The sequence below is a fragment of the Condylostylus longicornis genome, unplaced genomic scaffold (assembly GCF_029603195.1).
Source record: "Condylostylus longicornis isolate FDR11 unplaced genomic scaffold, ASM2960319v2 ptg000109l, whole genome shotgun sequence".
NCBI classification, from domain to species: Eukaryota; Metazoa; Arthropoda; class Insecta; order Diptera; family Dolichopodidae; genus Condylostylus; species Condylostylus longicornis.
The window spans coordinates 153,710-181,307 of NW_026578077.1; the positions used below are offsets into that span (position 1 = coordinate 153,710).

The following is a 27,598-nucleotide window of genomic DNA, read 5'->3' on the forward strand; positions in this document are numbered from 1 at the left end:
TGGATCGCATTTTTTGAAGCGGTGTCTCAAAATACTAGTGCTAATTAAATTTTAATATTTTCCTATTCTCTTTGTTACTTATAAAATTTCTCTTTGTTGAGAAATAAAAAATTGTAAATCTTTTCTAATAAGTAATGTGTAAGATTCGAGTACTTGATTGTAAAATTGATCACATACATAGATTCTAAATTTACACGTTTTTGTTTAAAATTGCGATCTCACACGCAGTTATTGTGAAAATATTTGTTTATGAATGTATAGTTCTCTGCTTTCTATCGTTTCAAGTTTAAAAGTTACTTAACCAGAATAAGAAACTAATAAAGATGTGTCAAACCGATGTTTTGTACTGAAGCACTTTTCCCTTTAACAAGTGAAAATACTGTATACCTAGTACACTATTAAAATTACTTTCATTCATATACAAAACTATTTCAAGGGTTGCATACATTTAGGATGAACGATTTATGCAGTCTTTGAAATAAAGCAAAAATTAATTTCAAGAGGGGTTAACATAATGCTCCATTTTAAGAATTATTTGCGTGAGTTGAGAAAAATAATTATATTTTTTATTGTCATGGAATTTACCGTTAGCTTTTTGCGTTCATAGAAATTTGAAAAAGCTTACGGTTTCGAAAATATAAGGTGTCAAAAATTCAAATTTTACAAATTTCGAGATGCGATAACTTGAGAGGGAGTGGATATGAGAAATTTTTAATTTTTTTCACGAAATGAGCTTTTTTTAGTGTCTGAAAGCTGATAAGATCTTTGACTTTTACAACCTGTGGTCAAGAAGAAAAACGATATTAAAAATTTGGGAAAAACGGGTTTTAGATAACGGCAAATTTCAATCGCCATTTTTTTTAAGCTCAAATATATGCCGTGGTAGAAAAAACCAGCCACTATATTTTTGCGTTTGTAAAATTTGAAAAATATTTATGGTTTCACTGCACTCTAGAAATGCCATTTTTAGAGAAGGCGGTATAACTATAAGTAACTTAGAGAGCGGGGTGGGACATAGGTAAAAATTTTCTTCTACGGATATAAGTTTCTAGTAAAGATCTATGTACATATAAAATTTCAGCTTTCTATCTTCAAGGGTGTAGAAGTTTTGTAAACATGTCCACGGACGAAAGGACAGAGTGAAATTAATGAGCACAATAAAGTTGGGTCAAACCAATGGTTTGTATTGTAGCACTTTTCCCTTCAACAAGTGAAAATTGTGCTTTTAAACACAGTCTATGTATACCTATCACACTATTAAATTTATTTTCGCTCATATATAAAACTATTTCTAGGATTGCATATATTTAGGATGACGCATATATGAAGTCTTTGAAATAAAGCGAAAATTAATATAAAAAGGGGTTAACATAATGCTCGATTTTAAGGGTTGATTGTATGAGTTAAGAAAAATAATTATATTTTTTAATTTCATGGAATTTACCGTTACGTTTTTGCGTTTATAAAAATTTGGAAAAGCTTGCGGTGTCGGAAATATAAGGTGTCAAAAATTCAAATTTTACGAATTTCAAGAGGCGATAACTTAAGAGGGGGTTGAGATAGAAAAAAATTTTCTTCTAACGAAATGAACTACTTGTTAATGTCTAAAAGCTCTTAAAATTTCAAGCTTCTACAGGCTGGGGTCTAGAAGAAAAACGACATCAAAAATTTGGAAAAAAAGGACTGCAGATAACGGTAAATTTGAACGGCCATTTTGTTTTTCTAAAGTTTAGCTATAGTATACCGCGGTAGGGGAAGCAAGCCACTGCCTTTCTGCGTTTGAAAAATTTCAAAAATGCTTATGGTTTCATTGCAATAAATAGTTAAAATAGGCCATTTTTAGTGCTTTAGGGGGGTATAACTTCTATAGGGGGGGAGATAGGTAAAAATTTTGTTCTACGAAAATAAGTATCTAGTAAAGATCTATGTACGTATTAAATTTCAGCTTTCGATCTTTAAGAATGTAGAAGTTTTGTAAACAGACACACGGACGGACGGACGGACAGAGTGAAACTAATAAGCACTTTTTTTCAAAAAATTTTTGGAAAAGTGCTAATAATTGGCACTAGAACTTCTAACTCCTTAATAATAATAACAACAATATAAGTAACAACAATGATCGTTGTGATAGTCGATAAATAGAACCTATGGATATAAATTATTGATTATTTATATTATTATTTACAATAAAAATAGGAAATTTTTGGGAAATTTTAAAATTTCAAATTTATAATTGGTACTAGAACTTCTAACTCCTTCAAATGAGGTATCATCAATAAATACAACAGAATATTATTTACAAAACTCATAATTTTAAGAACCTTGAAGAAGGACATTATAGTAAAGAACTTATATCACTAACAGCTACCCAGTACAAAAATCAATGAGGAATTTAAACTCACCCAGATTATGAGGTATCATCAATAAATACAACAGAATATTATTTACAAAACTCATAATTTTAAGATCCTTGAAGAAGGACATTATAGTTAAGAACTTATATCACTAACAGCTACCCAGTACAAAAATCAATGAGGAATTTAAACTCACCCAGTACAAAAATCAATGTGCTTGTATGGGATTTTCATTAATATTTTCATGGATTGATTGGAAATGACACTTTAGAAAAGCTCAATGGCGTTATAAATTATAAAAACAAAACCTTAAACATTAATAATAAGATCACAGGGTTTCATTTTGGCGAAAAGTCATCTTAAGACACCATATAGCAAATTATAGTCCTTGTTGAAAAAGAATAGGATGATATAATCATGTATGAAATAACAATAAATAGCCACGTTACTATTCGTGAGGAAGCTTATGAAGTTGAAAACTTTAAAGCTACCTCAATAATATTGAATATCAATAATAAGGTTTACATCCAAAATTTCAATAAACCTTTTTCCGTACTAATTTATCGAACAAAAATTTCACTTATGTAGTCACAAATTAATTTGAGAACCTCAAAATAATGCTCATAACTACCCCAACATGTACGAAAAAAATAAAAATGAAATTTTAGTTATTTTCTTCCTAACCTACCCAAAATTTCTTTTTTATAGCAGTACATATTTTTCTGTGCTCGACCTAAAGTCTAAGTTCCATTAAACCGCAAAAATATAGAAAATCGCATACTGAAAACTCGAAAAACCCAACCCCGAGTCTGTTATGGATCCATCAATGTACCACACACTAGAACCAGTCTCAAAAACTGGGCCACCCTTTCCCCACCTGCATCGATTAGGAAATACTACTTCGTATCCCCGATCGAAGTTATACCGCGAGACGCAGACGTCCGAGATGGCTATCCTGAGAATTAGGTCGGTTTCGGCGAAAGCTCTATGAGTGCCGTGGGTCCCTGCGAAATTATCACCTATTAGTCGAGCTTCCCGCACAATGTAGAAAATGCAACGGTGGCAGTCCAGCGAATGCCTCCAAAACAACCGGAAAAGCCGCCCGCGTTGCCCATTGTGAAAACGGAACGAGAGCGACCCCAGTCATATCTTTTTCCAAAAGGACCTTGAATCAATGACCGCACTTGGCAGATCTGCATGATTTCCGAATCAAGGAAGTGTGTTGAAGCCCTCAGTTCCAACGTCTGTTTCTCGCCTTGGGTGATGGAGATATAAAGAGCCTTCAATTAGTCTCAACCTACAGGCATATTTTTTTGGAAATCATCCTATGAAGCCTGGCACTGCTGGTAAGCTCATCAATTTCCTTGCAGAACTCTGTCCATTAGCCCCTCTCTTATTATAGCTTATTTTCTTATTTCTTTATTATAAGTCGTGAAAGAGTGGTCTTATTAAAAAGCTTTCTGATCTCTAGTCTAGGCCTTGCAAACTCCCCGTTCGCCAATGGATATTCCCCATACCTTCACCACGGTTTGATAGGAAAGCTCCCATGATAGGCATCAATAATAGCCGCTGCCAGGCCCCCCTTAACCAACTCGATGTCGGTTCTGGTTCTGACGGAAAAAGGTACAGAGCGTATTCCATTCATGAGGAGCGTTTCATATAGGCTCCAATCTGTGAACTGAGGCATTCAGAACATCTGTTCTGAAGATCCCCCAAGATCGTTATATTAAATCCCCCAAGATCGTTATATTAAATCCCCCCAAGATCCCCCCAAGATCGTTATATTAAACCTGATCTACCTGTGATCAGACATAGATGTCTCCTTTGAGATATGCAACCCTTCGACCCCATTGCTAATAAATTCGGTGCTTAGAGTGATGTCAAGGACTTCCTCCATGACCGCCTTTAAAAATGTTGGCTCATTACCTTCATCCATAGTTACTAGCTTATTACTCTATATAAATTCAAGGAAGCACTCACCTCTCTGCTTATATCAGGCTTTTCAATGAGCTTTGGTTCTTTTGGTTCACTTGAAGTACTAGTTGCAGTGGGCGTTGGTTTATAAGATTGTTTTGCCCTGTCGCCAAAACCTTGAGGGGAATCCTTCCCACTCGAAAGGTAAAGCAAAGGAAGTTCAGGTAAAGTCTGAACTCCGCTTTCCATAGATCTTCCAGACCTTCTTTATCTATCCTACTGCATGCCGATAAGAAGTCATTTAAGGGTGTTGTTTCGGAATGTTCCCGGGAGCATTTCACTCAACGTTAGCCTTCATGGACCTCTTTTTTGAGGGTCCTTGCGGGAAGGTACAGTCACTCATGGTAGAGTCTGGCTCAGCATGGGAAGGCTCATTTAAATTGGAAGGTGCCTATCCAGAGTATCCAGAGTTCGCATTTTAACGGGTATTATTTTAGTATAAAACTTTTGTATAGAAATTTTTAGTACAAAACTTTTACATTTTAGTCTTCTATAATAAAAATAATTTTTTCTTTATTTGTTTTTTATTAAAAATTATGATTTTATTTATTAAAAATCAACAAAAAAAATACTATTCAGAAATGTCGTTTTGCCAAAAAAACATATGTTGATATTTTTGTAATGTCAAGGTATACTTTCATTTTAATTTAAATTTAGTGATTACTGATATTGATTATTTTGTGTTATTAAATAAAATAAAGATTTATAATTTATATTATTAAAGTTTTTACTTTTTTCATAATATTTAGTATGAACCAAATACGTTTTTAACAAAATTATACTAAAATTTTTTTAAAACAAAAAATTACTTGATGAATTGGTAAGGTTCGGTGTATATTTTAAAGTTTTTATTGTACGGATATTTAACTACCTTTACGATTACCTTTATGTAAATAGAAATGCCCCGAAGCTGTTGTATCGAAGGATACAGAAGAAACAGTCTACAGGGAAAGGAGAACGTAAATGCTGTATTTACATTTACTTTACCAAATAACGAAGTACTTTTAATTTGTAAGAGCTTTAAATTTTATTTTGTTGTCTGTGGCAAATATAATTTAATATAACTAAATCTAAGATTTTAACAATTTAAATAAGTATGTAATTTCATCTTTAATAAAAGAAAATTAAATAGCTACATTTATGTGATAAAATTTACAGTTTTTCTCATCAAATAATTTTAAGAAAAATGGATTAAAAATTTTATCTTTTTATGTAAATATGTTATGTACTTAATAAAAAAATTAATTTCAAATTTTTTCTTTTAAAAACAATTTTTTTTATGTATTTACCTTTTTTATTTTACCTGAAAAATGTTTTGTTACCTTTAATTTATTATTCTAATTTGTAAGAACATGAAATTTTATTTTGTTAACGAAATAAAATAATTTCTGTATATTTTGTATTAACGCGTTTTCTATTTTTCAAATATCCAAAATCACTATGAACATTTCTAATTTATTCGAAAATACCTAATACATATAAAAATATATTTCTTAACAAAAAGTATGATGATCAATTTTTAGTACACCGTATGCATATATTAGCAAATTGTGTATTCCAAAGTCTTATATAAAGATACTTTAAAGTCTAGACCTTAAAGTTTTTGTTGTGTCAAGACACACATACATGTGTGATGCTTCTTTTTAAATCAATTTTGTAATGTCAAAATGAGGTCAATGAATTCATGATGAGGTCAATGAATTAGAAATACGAAAGAAAGGAGCATCTTTATTTCTAGCAGACTTGTCCTCCACAAAAAATTGAGTCTTGAAAAACTGCTGAAGCCTAAAACTTCTGGTAAATCTTTCCAAGCCCTTTTTTGTTCCAAGCCCTGTCAAACGGAAATTGACATTAAATGCCAAAAGCTGCTTTTTTTTCTTGGAGAAGTAAACAAACTTTTGTGATTTTTTTTAAATAGTTTAGCATCCGAATGAAAAATTATATTATACTTAGAAAAAAGTTTTAAAAAAAGGTTCTTGTTTAATAGAAATTCATAAAATAATATAACAAATTTAAAAAAGAACAATTTTTTTTGGAAAAATACAAAGTTTGCTAGTTCGAAATTGTTATTTTAATTTTGAAAAGAAAAAATTAGATTTAATTTTATTTTAAACTAAAATTACTTCGGTTGACATAATTTTACCAGGAGCGGTTTTTTTCTAAGCAAAATTAGTTTGTGTTTAATAAAACGTGCCATACATACGATATCTAAAATAAACTTTCTTTTTATATTACAGTTTTCCTAGAAATGATGTGTAAAGAAAGTGGAAATGTATGAAGACGGTGCGATGTCGTGAATGCATTAAGTAAAATAATATATTCGTGTACATTATTTATAAAATATATTGTTTCAGAAGCTTACTGAATTATTCAGGAAGTATACGACAATTTATTATCTACTTTAGTGAGTAATAACTAAGATTTTAATTAAAATTTGTTAAGAAGGACAATTTAGGGTTATTCTGCACCCGAAATTCAAAAAATTAATAAAACGTCACTACAATAATGTTTTGCTAACATCATTGTCATCAACAAAAATTAGATTGCAAGTAACACCCAAGGCAGGACAAAATATCAAAAGAAAAATATAATCACTTTCAAGTGTCGTAAGGTATTGTTATATAAAATGTGTACATTTAATTTCAATTTATAAAATAAATTAATTCAAAGAGAAAACAAATTAATGAGTTCTGTTTAAATTTAATATTTTTTACAGATATTACAAAAGAAAAAATATTTTAAAAGCATTTTTAAAAATATTTTTTAGTTTTTACTTTAAAGAAAAGTTTTAACTTGTCTTTCTTACAAATTTACACATACTTTATAGTAGAGGCCATATAAAAAAATTAGACAAATACGTTCCTTTTACGACTTTGACAATGTTTTAAACAAAGAACGAGACAACTGGAAAGAATTTGGTTTCATTTTTTTTTCAAGATGCTATTTTCTTTAACATTTCAAATTGGTGGATGAGATAAATTCATACATGTATGTATCTTTTCTCCATAAAAGTTTACAAAGACTGAATATTAAAATATGTACAAAAGAAATTTATTTTAATGAATGAGAAAAATTGGAATTAAAGAAGTCTCTTTCTCAATTCTATAAGATTGCTTTATTTTGCTTTTCAATATTAGTTTTTCTAAAATGATTTTGACCCCCTACTTTCAATGTAAAAATTACCTACATCTGATAAAAAAGCAAAGAGCAATACTGAAAATTTATGATTTGACAGATTTTCACGCAGTTGCAATTAGTAGTTCGTGAAGTATATTTTTAACGACAAAACTTAACGGAAAATTAATAGCAGCACTTTAAGATGTGTCTTGATAAGAATTTGTTTTTCAGTTAGCAATGTAAAAATCAATATGTCCTATTACGGCAAGAATATCGCGTACATGGTAAAGCCGTTCTTTTTATAGATTTAAATTAAAATATGAAATGAGTGTAATGTTTTAATTTTCGCACTATTCAGCGTTTGATTAAAAAAAATTTATAGATGTAAAAATTTTAAATAAGTTAGCAAAATATTTCGATGTTTCGTAAAAACGAGAGCAATGTTATTTACAAATGCACTGTGCGTCTATTAGAAGATGATAGTGATATTCTACAATATGAATTCCAGGTAAAGTTAATTTTAAAAAGTTTTCATAGATAAGCTAATGAAATTCAGACGTCAGAACCTTATAACTTTCCTTGAGCGTATTTTATGCTTGTAGATAAAACTATGTATATTACTTTAAACATACAAATGCGATAATAAGGCACGTAAGTTGTATTTTTATAAATACTTAAAAAACTAAGTTGTTATAAGTTGAGTTATTTTGTATACATACACAATACGTAAATTTGTGTTGCAAAAAACTAATGTTGGACCTCGTTATCTTCTTCCTCATAAATAATAGGTATGCACATTTAATATCTTTTATCAGATTTTCTAGTTTTAATGTTTTTATTTTAAATATTCAAAGAATAGATACTAATCAATTGTATTTCCTTATACTTACAATCTATGATGTACATATGGATATGTACATAACAAAGTTATTTTCTTTACAATACTTTTTTTAAACAATTCATTAAAAAAATAAAAAACTGTTAATTAGAGCAGGAAATAAGAAAAAGGTTTATATTGTTGAATGAGGATACAAAATGATACATTATTTGTTTTTATATGATCTGAAGTTTATTAAACTTCAAAATGAGAATGCAAAATAATACATTTATCATTATTAGTTTTTTTTTAAAGATTATGTACATGTGTTTATGTATATATGTGATAAAACTTATTAATTGATGCGTTCCAGTAATCTATAAGTCTTTATATATTATTACATAACTTTGCAGGAGTAGCGGAACGGATGTCGAGAATAACAGAGAATTAGAATAAGCACTTAAAATCATTTGTATAGAAATTGGTAATACTGAACACCAACAAAAAAATTTTACTTCAACGTTTTGAATTTTCTTCGGAAGCTTTAAAATTCAGTAAAATTTTTATCTAGAGGTCTCAAAATTAAAACGATGGTTACATTACTGATTTATTACAATGTTGATTAGAAAACTATATTAATAAAAAGAGGTTTAACTTTAAATAATAAAACAGCATTACATATTCGCAATATTAGATAATTAGCATAAGTACATAACGATGCTTTTGAACGAACGAAAAAAAGGTTTTGCACACGCTTGCACTTTTTCTTAGAATTATTTCTTCTGTACAAAATATTTTCAAGTTCATTCATAAGTAGAATAAATTCAATTGTTATTTCGATCGTTAATAAAAATTATGTTTTATGACTAACAATTGAGAACATTATGTAGTTCAAATAACGAACGTGAATGATTATTTACTATGCAGAACATTCTACAATTTAAAGTAATGTAAATAAGATACATATGTACATATATGACAATTTCATAAATCAATTTCCCGTTTTAAATATTAAATTTAAACTCATATAAATACTTTGATGAATAATTAACTTTATTTTTAGAAATTAAAAATCAAGCTCGATCAAGTTTGATAATGCGAGAAATCGATTTAGTATAAAAAAGTCTAGAACAAATCGTAAGCAGTTCCTGATTTAACTTATTATAGTGAACATTGTTAAATTTCATTATAAGATTCCATTATAACTGTACTCGTAATAAAGCATAGCTTTATTACAATTGTTCAACTTTGTATCACTAAGAATTATAATACTAAAGTGAATATGTATATTATACTTTTTAAATCCGTACGAATATATGTTGGAAGGAAATTTAAATTTTCCTTATCGTTTGTAACGACGTGAGTCTGAAATATAGACTCAAGTGTATATTTTTGATCAGCGTCGAATTCTGAGTCGATCTAACAATGTCTGCCCGTCTGTTCCAACGATAACCCAAAAATTAATTGAGCTAAGTTCACCAAATTTTCACAAATAATTTTTTACAGTAAATGGCAGAACCCTATTAACATTGATCGAGGTACTGGCTAGGGTAACTGCCACACAACTTCGAAATTTATTTGGCTATATCTCACAAATTATAAAAGCTATGGTATTGAAATTTCGTATAGGTGAATACAAAGTCGTTGAAATTACCTGGAAGCTCCTTCTAGTAGCTGCCATACAACTTGAGAAACAATTCAATGTTATACAACAAGAAAAGTTATAAATGACAGCTTTATTCGTTTTTGAGATCTTATGAGCCCTTGTGATGTCATACAACTTCAAAAGTTATTTGGCCATAATCTCAGAAACTGTTCAACACATAGTTTTAAAAATTTGCACACATATTGTTAGACCGACTATGTTTGATAAAAGTCGTTGAAATTTTTCTACTGCTTGTGGTAGTTGTCACACAATTTCATAAGTTGTTGTTCATGTTCAAAAACTGTTGAAGCTACAAAGCTGGAATTTAAACAAAGGAATTTAGTGATGTGACCATTATTTTTAGTAAACCTCTTTTATAGTGTATGGGTTTATCTAACTACCATATATATATGTATGTATAAAATAGCACTAGACATGTATAAAAACAAGAGGTTGTATGAATTTGTGTATGTATTACCCCCAACTTTTAATATCATATATTCGTACAGGTATCACAGAGTTGACACAGTCAACTATATCTACTCTTGTTTTTGTTTGTTTTTTATTTACGCAATATTGAATATAATTTTAAACAATATTATGAATAATCATAAAAGCCTTTTTATTAATCTTAAACGTACGCTGCTTGATATAAAAAAATATCAACAAAAATAGGTAAATAATAAAAAAAAGGAAAAACTTAATTACATTAAACCTATGCGCGCTCATTTGATTTTTCTGTCTCTCTGTTTTTGCATCCATTTTTTTTGTTAAACAGACTTTCTAAAAAAGTTTTTTATTAAATTATTTTTCTGACAGGATGTTAACGTATATTAAAAAATTTTTTTACAAATAAATGTTATGTAGTGACGCAAGCAAAAATTGATTATCGAAACGGCCTGTATTTAATTAGCGGTCTTTAAATATACATATATATTTTTTAATACAGGTGTTAAAAATCATCGACAGACAAAGATAGGCGGATCTAAACTGTTAAATAAATAAAAAACAAAAAAAAACTTATATGATTATTCATAATTTTGCCTAAAATTAGATTGACCTATCAATACTGGGAGGACAAGCAAGGTTAGAATTTAATTAAACAAATACATATATACCTAAAGAAATTAATTTTACAAATGTAATTTATCATAAATAATAATTGTTGTAATATTAATTAAAATTAAATAGTTGAAATAATAATTAACATTTAAAAGAACCAAGATAGATCATTCATTATGAACATCATAATACATTATAATGAAACCTCTTCAAGATAGAAATTTGGCAGCATAAAATTGAGAGAAATATGTGAGTCATTTTCCTCGAGAAAAATGTACCATGTAAAAAATTTACAGGAGAAATTTGTTTTTTTTAGTTTCTCTTTTATTTATTGTTGCTTAGTTCTTATTTAGTAAATTACATTAAAATTATCCAAATTATTTTTTACTATTACTTGAAAGCGTAAGTCACTTACGCTTGTATACCCATGATACTGTTGTGTGGGTACATACAATTTTCTTATGTGATTTTAATATTTTGTGATGTAAAATTTAAGATAATTTCAAACTAACTACAATAACTATTGATGGTTCCGGTATATGAATATTAATTTTTATATTTTGCGGTAACCTTAAAATAACATAAGTTAACGGCAACCTGATTCAAATTTAAATTTTCCTTCCTACATTAAATTAATCATTTATTTAATTTGATATATACATTCATGACCCAATTTAGTTTCAATACTTTCGAACATAATATTTGCATTCAATGCGATCCATACCAAGGTGCAAATATTGTCTTCTTCTAGTTACTTTTTTACTTCTATCTTATCTAGTTACTTTTTAGGGCCCGATCGACTATCTCGCTATTTTACTCTGAAAGTGAGAAGAAACTGAGTAACTTCCATGTACTTGTATAATGTTTCGAGTGAGTAAAATTATTTGGTACTGCGTATCACGTTTTTTTTCTAAAATGCATACAAAATTTATTCATTTTGTTTTTGAAAGTGAGACTATTAGTCGATAATTTGAGCAAAAATCCAATTAAAAAAATGAGTAATATTATTGCAAAAGTGAAACATCCTTTAGAAAATACTGAGAGTTCTGATTTGCAAGTGAATAAAAAGTGAGTAAAATAGTGAGGTACACGATCACGATGTTAATATCGTAGAAACGCAATCACTTATAATAATTTATCTACATATATATGTATGTATGTACATATATACCTACATAATTAACTAAATATTTTTATTAATGTTATGTGCTGAATTCATTACAGCCTCATCATAAAGGCAATTATTTGTTAGATTGTATTTGTAACCAGCTTGCTATAAAAGAAAAAGATTATTTTGGTTTACGTTATGTGGATCCACTTAAACAAAGGGTGAGTTAAAAAGTATGAATCAAGTAAATGTTTAATTTTTTTATATTCTCAATAGCATTGGTTAGATTTAGGAAAATCCATTTTGAAACAAGTCAAAGGTAAATATTAAATTTTAAAATATTCAAACACAAGTTATACTGCAAACAATAAAATTTTTAGAAACAGATCCTATAATATTTTCGTTTCGAATAAAATTTTATCCTGCTGATCCGTTCAGATTAAATGGAAATGGAAGAATTACTTTATATCAACAGCTCAAAAGAGATTTACGGCACGGCCGTCTTTATTGTTCCACTGGAGAGGCTGCAGCACTTGGGGTATTAATAGTACAAGGTAAATAAAAATATTCTATTTCTACAAAATATTTGTGTGGATATACAATTAATTTAGAATTATTGAGCGAACAATGAACGTTTGACATCTATAACATGAAAAGAAAAGACAATATTATTCTATATAGAAGAGTCTTTTGTGTCTTCTCAAGTTTTCTTGATATACATAATTAATTTTATGCAACCGTCAATAATACATTTGTGTAATAAACTAATTTTAATTGACTATAAAATTTATTCTATAATGTAATTGTTCCATGGATTCTTTTATTACTATTTATTAAATTTATTTCATCGAACTTTTATACAAACATGTTATTGTTAATTAAAAAACTAAGTTACATGTGACTTGATTTCCTTAAAGTGATACACAAGTAATACCATTAAAACAAATTTTTAATTAAGAGGCAATTAACCTTTAATATAGAGCCCGGAATTTTTTTGTGTAATATGTGCACACTTTTATCTTATTCAGATACCTGGTTTATATTTTTTTTATAATTCAACAAAATTATATTATAAAATTAGTGGAAATTTAAAAAGATTTAATACTATATTTGCTAAGAAAAAGATACCCCACCATCTTGGTATTAATTTAACAAAACATTAGTTCTTATTTTAACCATTTCGCTAATACTTTCGCATTGTCTTTTTGGAGAAATGGGCTATTTTTTACTTATATAATAAGCTCTTTGTGCAAAGCTTAATTAAAGATAAATTGTTTAACTGAGAAATTACCTTGAGCAGATTCATTTTTGCTTCTTATATCAATGTGATTCATTCCTTCTTTTTTATTTTTTTAAGGTACGATTGCCATAATATAGTCATAAATGCACGTAAGTGCGTTTTGACATAAAATCCTATAATGAACAAGATGTCTTAATATTTTTGGATATATGTATGTATGTATGTGTATCATAAGTTTTTTTTCAGAAAAGAGGCTATTCATTTCTTTAGTACACATATAAATTTCGTACGGGAAGGCTATATAGCTGAGCGGTAAAATAATTTTATTTGTTGTTTAAAATTTAATTTTAATTTAAATTTAGTGAATGATTGTAATAATTTTTTGTGTTATTAAATAAAGTGTAGATTTATAATTAAAAAGAAAAAATTACTTAATAAATTGGTAAGATTTGGTGTACTTTTTAAAGTCTTTATTGTAATCATGATCAAATAAAATACGAGTATAATAGTATATTTAGTTACTTTCATAATAAAAATTCCCCGAAAGTGTTGCGCTGAAGGATGCTGAAGCAGTAGTCTACGAGAAAAGGAGAACGTAAATGCTACACCTACATTTACTTTGGCAAAAAACGAGGTCATCAGGGGTAAATATATACAAGCATTAGGAAAAAGGAACTCGACACCAACTTTTTTTATGTTTTTGATCTTTTTATTTTACCTGAAAAATGTTTTGTTACCTTTAATTTAATATTCTAGTTTGTAAGAACATGAAATTTTATTTTGTTATTTTTTAAACGAAATAAAATAATTTCTGTTTATTTTGTATTTAATCGTTTTTTATTTTTCAAACATCTCCAATCACCACGAACATTTTTAATTAATGCGAAAATACCTAATATAAGAATATATTTCATAACGAAAAGTATGATGAACTTTGAATACAGTGTATGTTTGTGTTACGGAGTCTTGAAAATAAAGATGTCTATGGTTTTGAGCTATTTGTATGGCTGGTTTTGAAAATTATATAAAAATACTAAAGTCGTAAGCTGATTTGCGATTTGCAAGATGTTTGGTACTATGTAAAAAATCGCATCGTAAAAATTTTTAAATTGGCAGCATTTTCTAAAATTTCTTGTTTTTGACATTTCTGACAGTTTTCTCAAAGTAAATATTTTAATTATTTTAAAAAAAACCATACATTTAAATGTATGTACATTATTAAGTAGGCGGTTATTAATTTTTTATAAAAATATGGATAGCAAAAGACTTATTTTTAATTGTAACACTTAAATTGTTTGGTTTTATTTCTTCAAAAACATAGACTTTTGCAATTTGGTTCGTAAACAAAATGTCATTGAAAAGTATACGAAAGTAGCATTCGGTAGTACAACTTTTGCTACTTTCGCATACGCAAATTTGCGATACTCGATTTACCTAGTGTCAAAATTAAAAATGCGAGAATCGTTTATTTTTTATTTATTTATATGCCATTCGAGATTGCTCTTTTTACCGACCGTATTGTGTAAACAATAGGTAGGTTATGTGATGGCAACAAATTTTGCATATCGAGTTTTCGGTGGGAACGTACTTCTCCATAGTAGGGAAGTGTAAATAAACTATTTTTAGCAACCTGTCGGTCTGTCGGTCTGTGTGTGCACGCGTGTATCTCAAAATCGACTGAACCGATTTTGATGAAATTTTATATGTAGGTTTGTTTCCACCATGGCACGGATCGATCAACTTTTGGTATATATCAGGGCTCGGGAACTGCACTTTTTAGCGGGCCTGTTTTACATTTTTGAACATTTCGAAGAAAATATTCCACCGATTTACTTGAAATTTTATATATAAGCTCAGCTCGACCGTCCGCAAAAATTCGTATGTTTTGGAAGAAATCAGGCGTCGTCAACTAGACGTTTACTACGGGCCAAATATACATTTTTGTGTATATAAAGAGAAATAATCAACCTCGTATTAAAACAATGAACATATAATTTTTTTGGAAAGATCAGGGCTCGAAAACGGATTTGCGGGCCGATTTTACATTTTTCACCATTTTGAAGAAAGTATTCAACCGATTCACTTGAAATTTCATATATAAGCTTTGCTCGATCATACGCAAAAATTCCTAACTTTTGGAAGAAATCAGGCATCAGCAACTGGGCGTTTACTACGGGCCAAATATACATTTTTGCGGATATAAAGAGAAATAATCAACCGATTTCCTTGAAATTTAATATATGAATTCCCCGTATTAAAACAATGAACATGTAAATTTTTTGGAAAGATCAGGCATCGGCAACTAGACGTTTACTACGGGCCAAACATACACTTGTGGGTATATAAAGAGAAATAATCAACCGATTTCATTGAAATTTAATATATGAATTCCTCATATTAAAGCAATGAACATATAACTTTTTTGGAAAGATCGGGGCTCGAGAACTGATTTGCGGGCCGATTTTACATTTTCCACCATATCCACAGAACAAATTGATGGAATTTCTTGAAATTTTATATTTGAGTTCTGGTTGTTACCGAAACTAACTGGCGAGCATTTCAGGGAATTCGGGTAGCACAAAGCGAAACTCTACTAAGAGCCAAATTTACATTTTTCTAAGTATGTTAACTATAAGCTTACTAATGTCCTAAAAATTGGAAAGAAGTATTTAACAGACATTTTTATAATATTCTGTAACACTTTCATTTAACTAGACAATACACAATGCGGTCGGTTATGTGCTGACCACATCAGATTTTTTTTTTAATGTTTGTGATTCCATATATTACATAATATTAATTACATTTTTTAAATTCTAAAGTGCATATAAAATTCAAAAAGTAAAAATTCAGAAAGTAAACCAATAATAATTCATTAAAGTAATATACCAAATATGAATTTACTAACTAAATGTTAAAATTAATACAGATTCATAAATTAGTTAGAATGAAAGAGAAAGTAATAATAACACAAGTAATTAGAAAATCATCATCAATTGAAAGCTAAAAACATTTCAGTAATAACAACAATAGTGTTTGGTATATTCAAAATATTAAATTGTAGCAAAGTTTAAAATAGACTACGAAATTGCAAATTTTTTCTTATATTTATTTATGTTTCGTACTTTTTGATGCGCACTAAGGTTAATTCCTTTTTTAATTTGTAGGTGGCTAAGATCTTAAGACGAATTTTACACGACACACTTACACGTATATTTTCGCTCAAGGTGGATATGATCTTTACTTCTAGTATTGACATTATAAGTATCCTTTCTTTTTATTATTGTTGCAGTTGTGTGTATTTGAGAGTTTTCTATGTCGTTTTTCTATGTATAGAATTAATTTTATGTTAATTAGGTCTCTAATTAGAAGTAAATTCTTTTCTTTATGGATTTTTTCAGTTCTATCAAACGACTTGTAGTTGTATAAATTTTTTGTTGTTTTATTTTGGATAATTTGCATCTCCTTGATAAAATAATTATATACCATAATTTAGACGGCTGTGGAAGAAGGCGAAATATATCGACCTTTTTAAAGAGTCTGGTAAGATATTTGCAATCCTGTAAAATATTCCAGCAATCGAGCTTAGCTTCTGGCTTAGGCGTTGTATGTGTGAGCTCCATTTGAAGTTTTCGTGGAACAAAAGTTTTCGTCGTTTGCAATTTTAATGTTTAAGTTTGCCTCGGAATTATCAATTACCATGAATTTAGTTTTAGTTTATTAATTTTCAATTTGTGAGCTTTCATTCAATGGCTAATTTCCACTAATGACGAATTCATTTTGTTTTGTAAACAATTAGGGTTTTCCGCGCTAAATACAATGCATACATCATCTGCAAACAAAAACATTTTTGCTTCTATGTTAAGCAGTTGTAGTGACTCCATATACATATTAAATAGTAATGGTCTGAGAATACTGCCCTGCGGAACGTCGTAACCAATTTGCTGCTTTTCACTAGAAATTCCTTGCACTTGTGTGTATTATGTTCGGTGTTTCAAATATGTTTCGAACCATTTGAACTCTTTTCCTTTTATGCCGAAGGTTTGAAGCTTTTGCAATAGTGTTTTGTAATCGACAGTATCAAACGCTTTTGCCAAGTCCATAAATACTAAGGATACCATTTTATTCTTATCTTTTAAATTCTGAACGCAAGTTACCATGTCCACAAGAGCTGTTTCCGTGCTAGATTTCTTCTTATATCCATATTGGTATTTATGAAGCAAGTTTTCTTTATTTAGAAACTCTACTAGTTGGTTATTGACAACTTTTTCAATGATTTTTCCCAAAACCGGTACTATACATATTGGTCTGTAGTTTTTAAAATCATTCTTATTGCCTGTTTTAAATGCTGGTACTTTTTTTCCAATTCTTAGTTGGTCCGGATTGGCATAAATTTTCGTTACAACTTTTAAGTATTCCGGTTGACATATTGTATGTATCCAAAGCTTTCGAATTTTTAAAATACTTAACAATATTGTAAATTTGTTCTTTATTCACGTTCTGTAATTTGAAAGACTTTTTTGTGTGGGATTGTTCATAAAATGATTCATTTTCAAATTTCAAAGCCATATTTTCCCCAATAGTTGCAAAATGCCGATTTAGTTCGTTTATTTTTTGTAGTTCTTCGTTTTTTTTTAAGCCCTTTAATAAACTATTTTGTTTTAAGTTTTTATTTGATTTACACAAAATTTCATTAATATAGTGCCACGTTTTCAGGAATTGTTAGCGTTCTCAGAAAATTTTTTGCTAATATATTTCCTTTTTTTCTCTACGCATATTGGTGACCACGTTTCTGTAATATTTGTATTGGTTTTCTAAATTGGTGTTTGTTAAATCAATCCTCCATTTTGAATGCCAAAAATTTTTTGCATTCGCAGCTTGTAGTAGTTCATTATCGATCTATGGGTTTTTAATTTTATTATTTTTTTTTTTTTGTACTACGATATGATGCTTTGTTAACTTTTTCATTGAATTTTGATATGAATTCTTCAAATAAAGTAGCCACATTTGTTACATTGTCGAGAATAATTGGCTTTTTATTTAGAAATCGTTTTAGGCTTTTTAAATTTGTATATTAAGCATTTGACCCATCTCTGTTTTTTATTTCTTGAATATCTGTCAAAATAATATATCTGTTAATGAATATGCCACAACCACCCCCATTTTTATCTGGACGACATGGGAATATTTGCGAAAAGTCAGAAAGATTGAAATAATCAATTTCCTCAACCGTAACACAGACTACATCAATGTTATTGTCTAACATTTTCAATATAATTTCGATTTCGTCTATTTTGTTTTTTAAGTTTCGCGCGTTTAAATATAAAATTTTTAAGCAATTAGCAAAAGTTCACTACATGATAGGCCGCCTGTTTATATTTTGTGTTAGAAAGTGCAGTTTAAAGAAATGAATGTCGCAAGCGAGGTTTCAGTAAATTATTTATTAGATTTACTAAAAATCGGAAATTAGAAAAAAAGAAAAGGAAAATTGTTAATTTTAAAATTTATAAAATCCAAACTAAACACGAAAATGCCAAAACTTTTGCAAAAACGCAACAAAATTTTTTTTTTGTGTCATTAAATTCCTTCTTTATATCGTCCAATCTATTTTGAATTAAATAAATTATTGAATTATATAAATTTTATTAAAAATATATTTCCCAAAATTTATAGACAATAAATCGATACAGACCTTCCGCATTGCCATTTGCTGGTGCTGGGTTAAGTTATAAAAGAGAAATAAAAGAAAATTTGAATTGAAAAATTTTCATAGGGTAAATTTACCAAATTCTAAGCATGTTTTCTTTTATTAGAAACTTTTACTGAAAACATCTTTATATTGAAAAAAATATTGTACGTTGTAAATAATCAGTGCTAGAATTAGAATTAATACAAAATATCTTCGACAAATTAAAATTACATTTATGTACGTACATATATAAATATAACTAATATAATTTAACCAATCTATTTGCAAAAGCAAAATTTTTAATTGTTGAAGATCTATAACTGTGTAAAAAATATTGTTAAGGTTTCACTTAACCTAAAAAGGAGCAATTAAACGCCTTTAATTGCTCATTTCTCTTATTATATACCAAAATAAAAATAAAAAAATATTAAGCAAACGCAAAGAACCCACTTCTTTAACAGTTTTTTTCAAACTAAAAAAAAAATTTCAATAGAACACAAATTAAGAAAGACATACGAATTATATCGAGTCGACCCGGAAAATAAAGTAGTTCGGAAAATTTTTTTGATGCTAGCTTTATACTGTACAAAATTTAAATTTATTTATTAAATTTAAATTTAAAACTCTATTTAAAATTTAAAATTTAACAAATTACGAAAACCTACTCTACAATTGATTCAATATCGTTTTCCATCGTTCAATTTAAATGACTAAACTTTGAAAAGTTGGCATGCCCGGCAGCAAAAGAAATAAAACTGCTATTTCGAATATATTTGTGATAGTGCTGCCATTTAAGTTCTTATTTAAGTAACATACTGAAACGATAGCACTACTTTTTTAAACACACTTTTTTGCAGCTTGAGAAGTATCTACTTTTCTAACAAACTGCCAGTGTAGTAGTAGATTGTAGATTGCAAAGAAGGGGTAACAGTGCACCGCGACCAGAAAATATAGATCTATTGCGTCCCCCAACTAGGTGCAGGACAAAGCCTTACAGCACCCCCTCCAGACCCATCCTCCTGATGAATTCGAACAATTTTGAAGGACCGCAGTTGCGCCGGCGTGAGTACGTAGTTCTCCAGTACCTTCTTTCTCATGCGCGCGAGGGCCCCACATTCTCTTAGGAGGTGCGCCGAGAACTCCTCCTGGAAAGTGAAGATGTACGTAAAACCTGCGTACACTTTCACTTTCCAGGCCAAGCCTTTTAAGGTGAGCACTAAGGCGACAATACCCTGTCAAGACCCCGGTGAGAATTCTCATTTGGTTCTTGCCGAATCACATTATTTTCCTAAAGCGCTCCTGTTTATAATTTCCCAGAAGCTCTTTAGCCTGCCGAAGTCCTGGAAGACACCTCAAGCGTTCCGAACGCCGCCTCTCCATTTCCTTCCTTAATTCTCCTCGAATCGTATGTGGTCCGAACCTGCGGAAGGGCTCTGGCCCAAAAAGCGGTGTGCTTGCCGCCTCGTCTCCTTCTACGCCCATATGTCCAGACATCAGTACAGTGTGACCCAGTTGCACTTGCCCAATTTGTTGAGCTTCTCATACTACCTCATACCTCCGCATACTACCTCAGACGATACTGAGAGAGAGCTTAAAGCTATGATAGCAGCCTGACTATCCGACATGATTAATATTTCTTGTTCGCGGTATCGTCTCTCAAGGTTGAACTGCACGCGCATTTCAATGGCATGTAACTCCCTTGAAAGACGCTGGGATACGTCCTTACGGGTTCGGAGAATTTGGTTCTTGGCCCAAAACAAAAACGCCCGCACCCGTCCCCTCACGGGTCTTTGACGCTTCCGTGTTCCACACGATGACATGTGACTCGACCGGGTAGCCCAAAAAATCTTACCCTTAGCCTTTACCCTTACCACTTCTTCCTGTCTTCCCTGTCAAATACCACATTAAGGTATTTCACCCCCGTTTTTCTTTCCACTGTCTCTCCGCACATCTGTGTAGTAATCAGACGCTCAAGCTTTCTTCTGCTAGTGAAGGGCACCAGAGTCGTCTTGCTAGGATTGATTTTGAGTCCCACAGTGCAACACCAGGCCTGTGTCACCCGCAGGCCTCTTTGCACTTTGTCGCAAAGAGCCTCTTCAAACTTCCCCCTTGCGATGATAACAATATTATCAGCGTATGCTTGGACGCCTATATTTCAGCGGCCAAGCTCCTCAAGTAGGCCATCCACAACCAGACTCCACCCTGTGGACAGTCCCCAACCGTGCAAATGCTCACCGTGCCCCGCCTGACTACAGTTTCTGCAACCCTGTAGTTAGCATCCTGGACATCGAGAGTGACGTCGTGGTATTTACGCCCCTTCTTCCCAAGGCCCTCTTTATCGCCTGGTGCGAGGTGTTATCGAAGGCCCCCTCAATGTTTAGAAACACACAGAGCGCCACCTCCTTTTATTCTAACGTCTTGTTTAGGGTGCTTGTCAGCCCATGCATGGCGGTCTCCGTCGATTTACCCGCCTGATATGCATGCTGACTGCCACTAAGCGGCCTGCGGACCGACACAGTGGCCCTGATATGATTATGAATAGCCTTATCCAGTAAGAAATACGTGAGGCAAATTGGCCTGAATGACGGGCACCATATCTTTCGTTCCCACCTTAGGGATCCCGCCAGGATCCGGGGATGTGCCCAAGAGCCAAGCTGCTCCTGAATATTCTTATTAAGAAGGGAAAGAAATCCTCCAGGCCGCGCTGCAGAAGTTCTGGTGATATCCACTCTTGGAGTCTTAAAGAGCTGGAAGGTGCATAAAACGCATCTCACCCCCTGTTACGTAAAAATTTCTGCCCTCCTTTTCCAATCCTCACGACACGGAGACCTACTTTCCTATGCATCCGATTTTGGCTAAAATTACCGCCAGGAATATGTATCTTTAGAAGAAGAAGAGCCCTTTGCTCTTAATTCTCCGTGTAATTACCATCCGGCCTCCTAAGAGATGCCAGGATTACAGCCTTGCCCTTTGCCAACGTTCTATGCAACCTAGCAGCAACCGGCGTTTCCGGTATGCCTTCGCAAAAGAATCTGAAGCTTGTACGTCTGGCCCTTCGGATCTCCTTGTTATAGGTGGTCAATTCTTCCATATAACTGTCCAGGTCCTTTCTCGATTGACTTTATTGAAAAGCCCACGAACCTCGCCCCTCATGTTCGTTAACGTTACTGATAAGAGCCCGGCCTGATAAGAGAACAGTTCGACTCAAATGACTCGACCATGGCCCTCCAAACCTTTTCCACAGCTCTTTCCAGCACCAGGAGATGTTTTGCCATCCCCACGACCGAGGCCCGTGCAAGCCCGGCGCTCAGGTCCTCCCTATATTTCTCCCAATTAGTTTTCCTAAGGTTTCTGATTGAGAGCCTCTCCCATGGTCCGACATAGAGACCTCTTTCGACACCCTCCCGTCGCGTACTAAATATTCCACGTTCGGACTGCCGAACGTGAGATCGAGTACCTCCTGTCTAACTCTAGTAATAAAAGTTGGGGAATTCCCTACATTGAATACCTCTAGATTCTCCTTAATTATAGGTTCAAGCAAAGACTCTCCTCTATTATTGGTGTAACTGGTGCCCTATGCCTCGTGGTGTACGTTTGCGTCACATCCGACGATGAGTGGCAACTTTTTTTTATTCCAGTGCTCCACCAGCTTTTGCACTTCCGGTGGTGGGGCAAATGCCCCGTTTCCCGGAAAGTATGCCGATGCCAGTACCACCTCCATTTCTTTGCCCCCAGTGTTAATGCAGGCCTTGACAGGTGTGAGATCCCTTGTCATGAACTTTGAAAGTAAAATATAATCAATATTTTTCCTCATAAGAATGCAGGCTCTGAGTAGGTCTTGCACATAATCCCACACTACCTGAACATCTCTAATTGATAGAATGTGACCGCTCTGCTGGATGGCCTGGGCTGAAGCGTCGCCAACAACGTTTTTCAGGATCTGGGCACCCCCGCCCTCTCGCTGGCCCATGAGTTTCCAAACCCGGGTGTGAATTTTCTTGTTTTGGCCCTGAAAAATCGCCAGCGTTCTACTAAATTCCTGTCCCGCACTTCTGGGACGAAGACGATGATGGCGTGTGGTTTCGGGAAGTCGTCTGGTGCTGAACCCCTCAGCCACTTCGCCGTCGTCTAATCCTCACAATCGATAATTATCATAGCCGGTTTGAAGTGAATACCTTCAAACTGAATGATGGTGTTCCAGCCTTTCGTTAATTCCTCGACTATGGCCGGGTTAATGCCTGCTGGATCACATCTCGACAGATGTGGAGGATATGAGGTGCGTTCCCATTTCCTTTTTTTGCCCAGTTCTTCTCCTTTTCGCCTAAGCATCTTGGGGTGTTAAAGACTCTTTTCCCTCCCTGAACTGATGGAGGAAGGTCTCCAGCCAGTCTCTTCCGGTCCTTACATAGTTCCTAGCCTCATCAGGGAAGGTACTATCTGACACCTGCTCCGCTGAGTCCCTGACGTTTAGTGTCATCTAGGCTCTCGAGGTTGGCCCAGAGGTGGCGAGTAGGGTTGTTTCCTGCCCCTCCTTCCTCTGGCAAGTATCCTTCTCGTGTACGAGAGATGTCTCTGCAATACTAGCTTCTGTAGATGTGCAGGGTTTACTCCGACTATCCTGTGGCCCTTTATCTGTACTGCGGCAGTTGCGGGGGTCATAATGGCCTTTAGTCTCCATTTTTCCCTCAACACCGCCTCTCATAATACTCCGTGAGGTAACCCGGTATCAGGGAAACTCGATTCGCGACAGGCAGTATATTCCCTGGCTGCCAACTAGTCCACTAAGCACAGGTCGTGTAACACCACTGGATTGGGGGGTGGGTCTTATTGAAGATAGACCAGTGCCTTTGTTTCATGACTATTTTGATTCTCTTGGTTTTTCAAACCTCTCTCTCAACCTATTCGGCATGGTCGAACCTACCCGATACCACCACTGCAGTGTCCGCCGACACACCTCTCGAGTTCATTGACCCTACATAACGTCAAGGTGGAATCTCACGAGACAATAATTTCAGAAATGATTCTTTGATCAATTCCCAGCAAAAAAAATGTAGTGATATACTTTTTCATTATTCGAGTTTGCTCCTTTCCAGTTGTTTTTATGGGACCTAACTTTTCATCTATCTCAAATAAATGTACATATCACAACAATATGCACATTTATTTATATGCGAAAAAAGTCCGCTATCTTTTTTTTCACCCCATCCTCTGAACCTTGTAATTTTTTTTCTGGAAATTGATGAAAGAATCATCCCTGAAATTATTTGTCACCTTATGTGAACACCCTGTATAGCGACTTATACATATATTGGTTAAATTTAAGTTTATGTACATATAAATTTTGATAAAGAAATAAAAAACTATGTAGTACCTTAATAACGATGGTTTTCAAGAAAAACATTATCTTAGAAATCTAAGCCTATATACATAATTTAGAGAAAAATCATTCTGTCTTCTGAAAAAAATATCATATTTAAACTTCAGGAAATAAACATCAAAAGTCATAAGTTATTTTTGTCAGAAACAATATATCTTGTCGGGAAGGTTCTTGTTCAGTTTTCAGATTTTTTTTTTTATTATCGATGTTATTTTTCTACTAGGTGAAAAAAATCTCAAAAGGCGAAAAAGGACGGCTCTATCTGCCTTTTTTCTCCAACAGTGGGTGAGCGTGACTCCTACCCTAAAAAAATCACCTAAATTCTGGACGGATAAAACTGGTCCCACAGACCAGTTCAGTTACCTCCGCGCTAACTTGGTTTTTCCGTGCAGGAATGAAATACCTTCCATAAGGTATTTCGTGTTAAATCGAATGGTCTTGTTCGTTTTAGTCTTTTTGTCATAACGCCATTATCTAGCTGTTCTAGACGAGCCCAATGATTTGTAGCACCACTCCTAATTTTATCCACAACAAAAGGAATTCCTAAGTCCCTTTGGATATCACTGTTACGTATATACCATGGCGCATTTACCATGCCCCGTAGAACTTTATTCTGTAAGGTTTGAATTTTGTTAATGTGAGTCTTCTTGGCACAACCCCACAGTTGAATGGCATTTCGCCATATTGGTTTAATGATTTGGTTATAAATTAATATCTTATTATCAATTGCCAAATTGGACTTACAACCTAGGAGCCTATTTCTGATTTTCTAATTCTATATGTTTCTTCTTTATAAGCTCTTTCCACCTTAGTTTGACATCTAAAGTCATTCCTAGGTATTTCGCTGAGTTATGAGTCGCTACGTTCGTTCCATTTAAGTTAATTTGTGGTGGATTCACTATTTTCCGATTAGTGAAGTTTATGTGAACCGATTCCTGCCGAAAGCAGGAACAACGTTGGGCCCAATATACTGCCTTTATTTCTCTTAGCGTGAAGTATTCAGCATCTTGTTTAATTCTAAATAATCTATCATCTAAGTAAGATTTCAAAATTTCTACAAATGACGATGGTAACATTTGCCCTAACTTAAGTATAAGGCCCCTGTGCCACACCTTATCGAATGCCTGTGCTACGTCTAGAAACATGGAAGAGCAGATTTCCTTATTTTCCAAGCTTTTTTCTATAATATTAGTTATTCTATGGACCTGGTCTAATGTAGAATGGCTTCTTCTAAAGCAAAATTGATGGTTTGGTATTAGGCCCCTATTTTCTATTATTGGCTTCAATCTCCTTAATAGCAGCTTTTCAAAAAGCTTAGACATCATTGGTAACAGTGAAATGGGCCTGTAAGACTTTGTTTCCCTCAAGCATTTCCCGGGTTTGGGCACCATAATTACCTCCGCGACTTTCCAAGCACAAGGAACATACATCTGACGAAAATTATAAATCCATAGCTGCATTCATGATTTTCGTCAGATGTTCCAATGCCTCGTCTGGTAGCTCTCTCAGTACTTCCGCAGTAATAAGATCAAAACCTGGCGATTTTTTTAACTTCAGGGATCTTATCTCTTTCGCAACCTCTAATTGAGTAAGTGGAGCTATGCTGTCTGCTTAATTTGCGATAGATTCTACCAAACCCACATTTGAGGTTATTCCATTTGGCGTGAATATGTTTTCCAAGTGATCATCAAACAATTCGGCCTTCTCTACATTGCTCCTCGCCCAACTGCCATTTGCTTTCATCAGTGGCGGAGCGTGCCTAATCGGTCTCTTTTTGCTCTTTGCCGCCTTCCATAAGGAATAATTCGTTTCCCTCGTAGCTGACAAGTTCTTTATATAATTTTCGTATGTTGCCGATTTAAATTCTTAGATTTTTCTTTTAAGCACCTGAGAAAGTCTGTTTAAAACAGTTTTATCATCAGGGTGACGCGAACGTTGCATCTATGTCTGGCCCTTCTCTTTTCACCTACTAAATCACTTATTTCTCGAGGATAGCTATTTGCTGTCGGTTTGTACTTTGACATTTTTGTATTGTTCCATGCAGCTCTTTGTATGATTTTAATAAATCCTTCTAACTCCACATCTAATTGCTCTCTTGATTGTATATTAATATTTACGTCAATATTGTTTATTATTTCGTATCTAAAGCTCACCCAATCCTTAGTGCTATTTGTTAAACTGGGCCTAAATAATGTTTTAGTTATTTTTTCACTTAGTTTTAATATGACAGCGGAGTGACCTGAAAAAAAATCATAGTTATTTTCAAGGCTTAGAAAGTTTTCTGATATTTTTTTGGTTATAAAAAAGTCAATAACATCAGGAATCTTGTTAGTGTCAGTAGGCCAATAAGTAGGAGTACCAGTGGAGTGATAGTAACAACCTAGCTCTTGAATAGCTTTTCTAAGCTCTCTTCCTCTAGTTGAGGTGATTCTAGAACCCCAATCTGTATGTGTCTGCATCATAGTCACCTTCTATTAGATATCTGTGTCCATGTTTGTACAGAAGATCTTTAAAAGTATTTTTCTTAATGCTGCAATTTGGTGGACTGTATACAGCACCAACACTAAAGTCCTGTTAATCGATTTAATTTTTTTCGAAATAAGCTGAATTTCAGCCGTTTTTATCTTGAATTCTTCATTATGTTCTATACTTTCTTTTATTAGTATTGCACTAGATTCGTAGATTCGTAGATTCTAAGGGAAACGAGTGGGACAGGAGCATCCTCCCAACCCACCGCAGCCATTTTTGACTTATTGTAGCCACCCCACTCTCCCGTCTATAATATCCCCGTCCCAATCACAAAGCCGAAGATATCCCTAAGGGAGTTGGACAATAGTTCCCGAACACTTAGGGACCCATGTCCAAGACAATTACGGCGTCGAACAGCCAGTGCCGGACAGTCGCAGAGAATGTGCACGGCGGTCTCATCGCCACCCCCACAAAATCTGCACAGAGGGGAGCCCGACTTCCCCAGCCTGTGCAGGTGGTATTTCACCGGGCAGTGCCCCGTGAAGAAATTCGCAATAGTGCGAACCCGGCTCCTGCTCATCCCCAGCAACTCCGCAGCGAATCCGCCGGAGCACGCCGGAACAAACACCTTCGCATGACGGCACCCTTTCGTGTCCCGCCAGTGACGACTGCATTCCGCCGCGAGTAGGCAGGCAAGCCTGGCCCCCACGGCGGAAGAAGGCAGACCACAGAAAGGCAGCGGCTGC

At 33.0% G+C, this 27,598-nt stretch overlaps 1 protein-coding gene across 1 annotated transcript in view; it reads left to right on the top strand.

The window, feature by feature from the left end:
* The first annotated feature begins 7,588 nt into the window (after positions 1-7,588).
* Positions 7,589-27,598, top strand: part of LOC129614444 (FERM domain-containing protein 5) — a 31,107-nt gene continuing 11,097 nt past the window's right edge. Inside the window, exons 1-4 of the mRNA XM_055529031.1 lie at positions 7,589-7,953; positions 12,194-12,298; positions 12,354-12,396; positions 12,458-12,631. Coding sequence (XP_055385006.1) covers positions 7,864-7,953; positions 12,194-12,298; positions 12,354-12,396; positions 12,458-12,631 — 412 coding nt within the window. The 5' untranslated portion in view covers positions 7,589-7,863. The remainder of the gene's footprint in view (positions 7,954-12,193; positions 12,299-12,353; positions 12,397-12,457; positions 12,632-27,598) is intronic.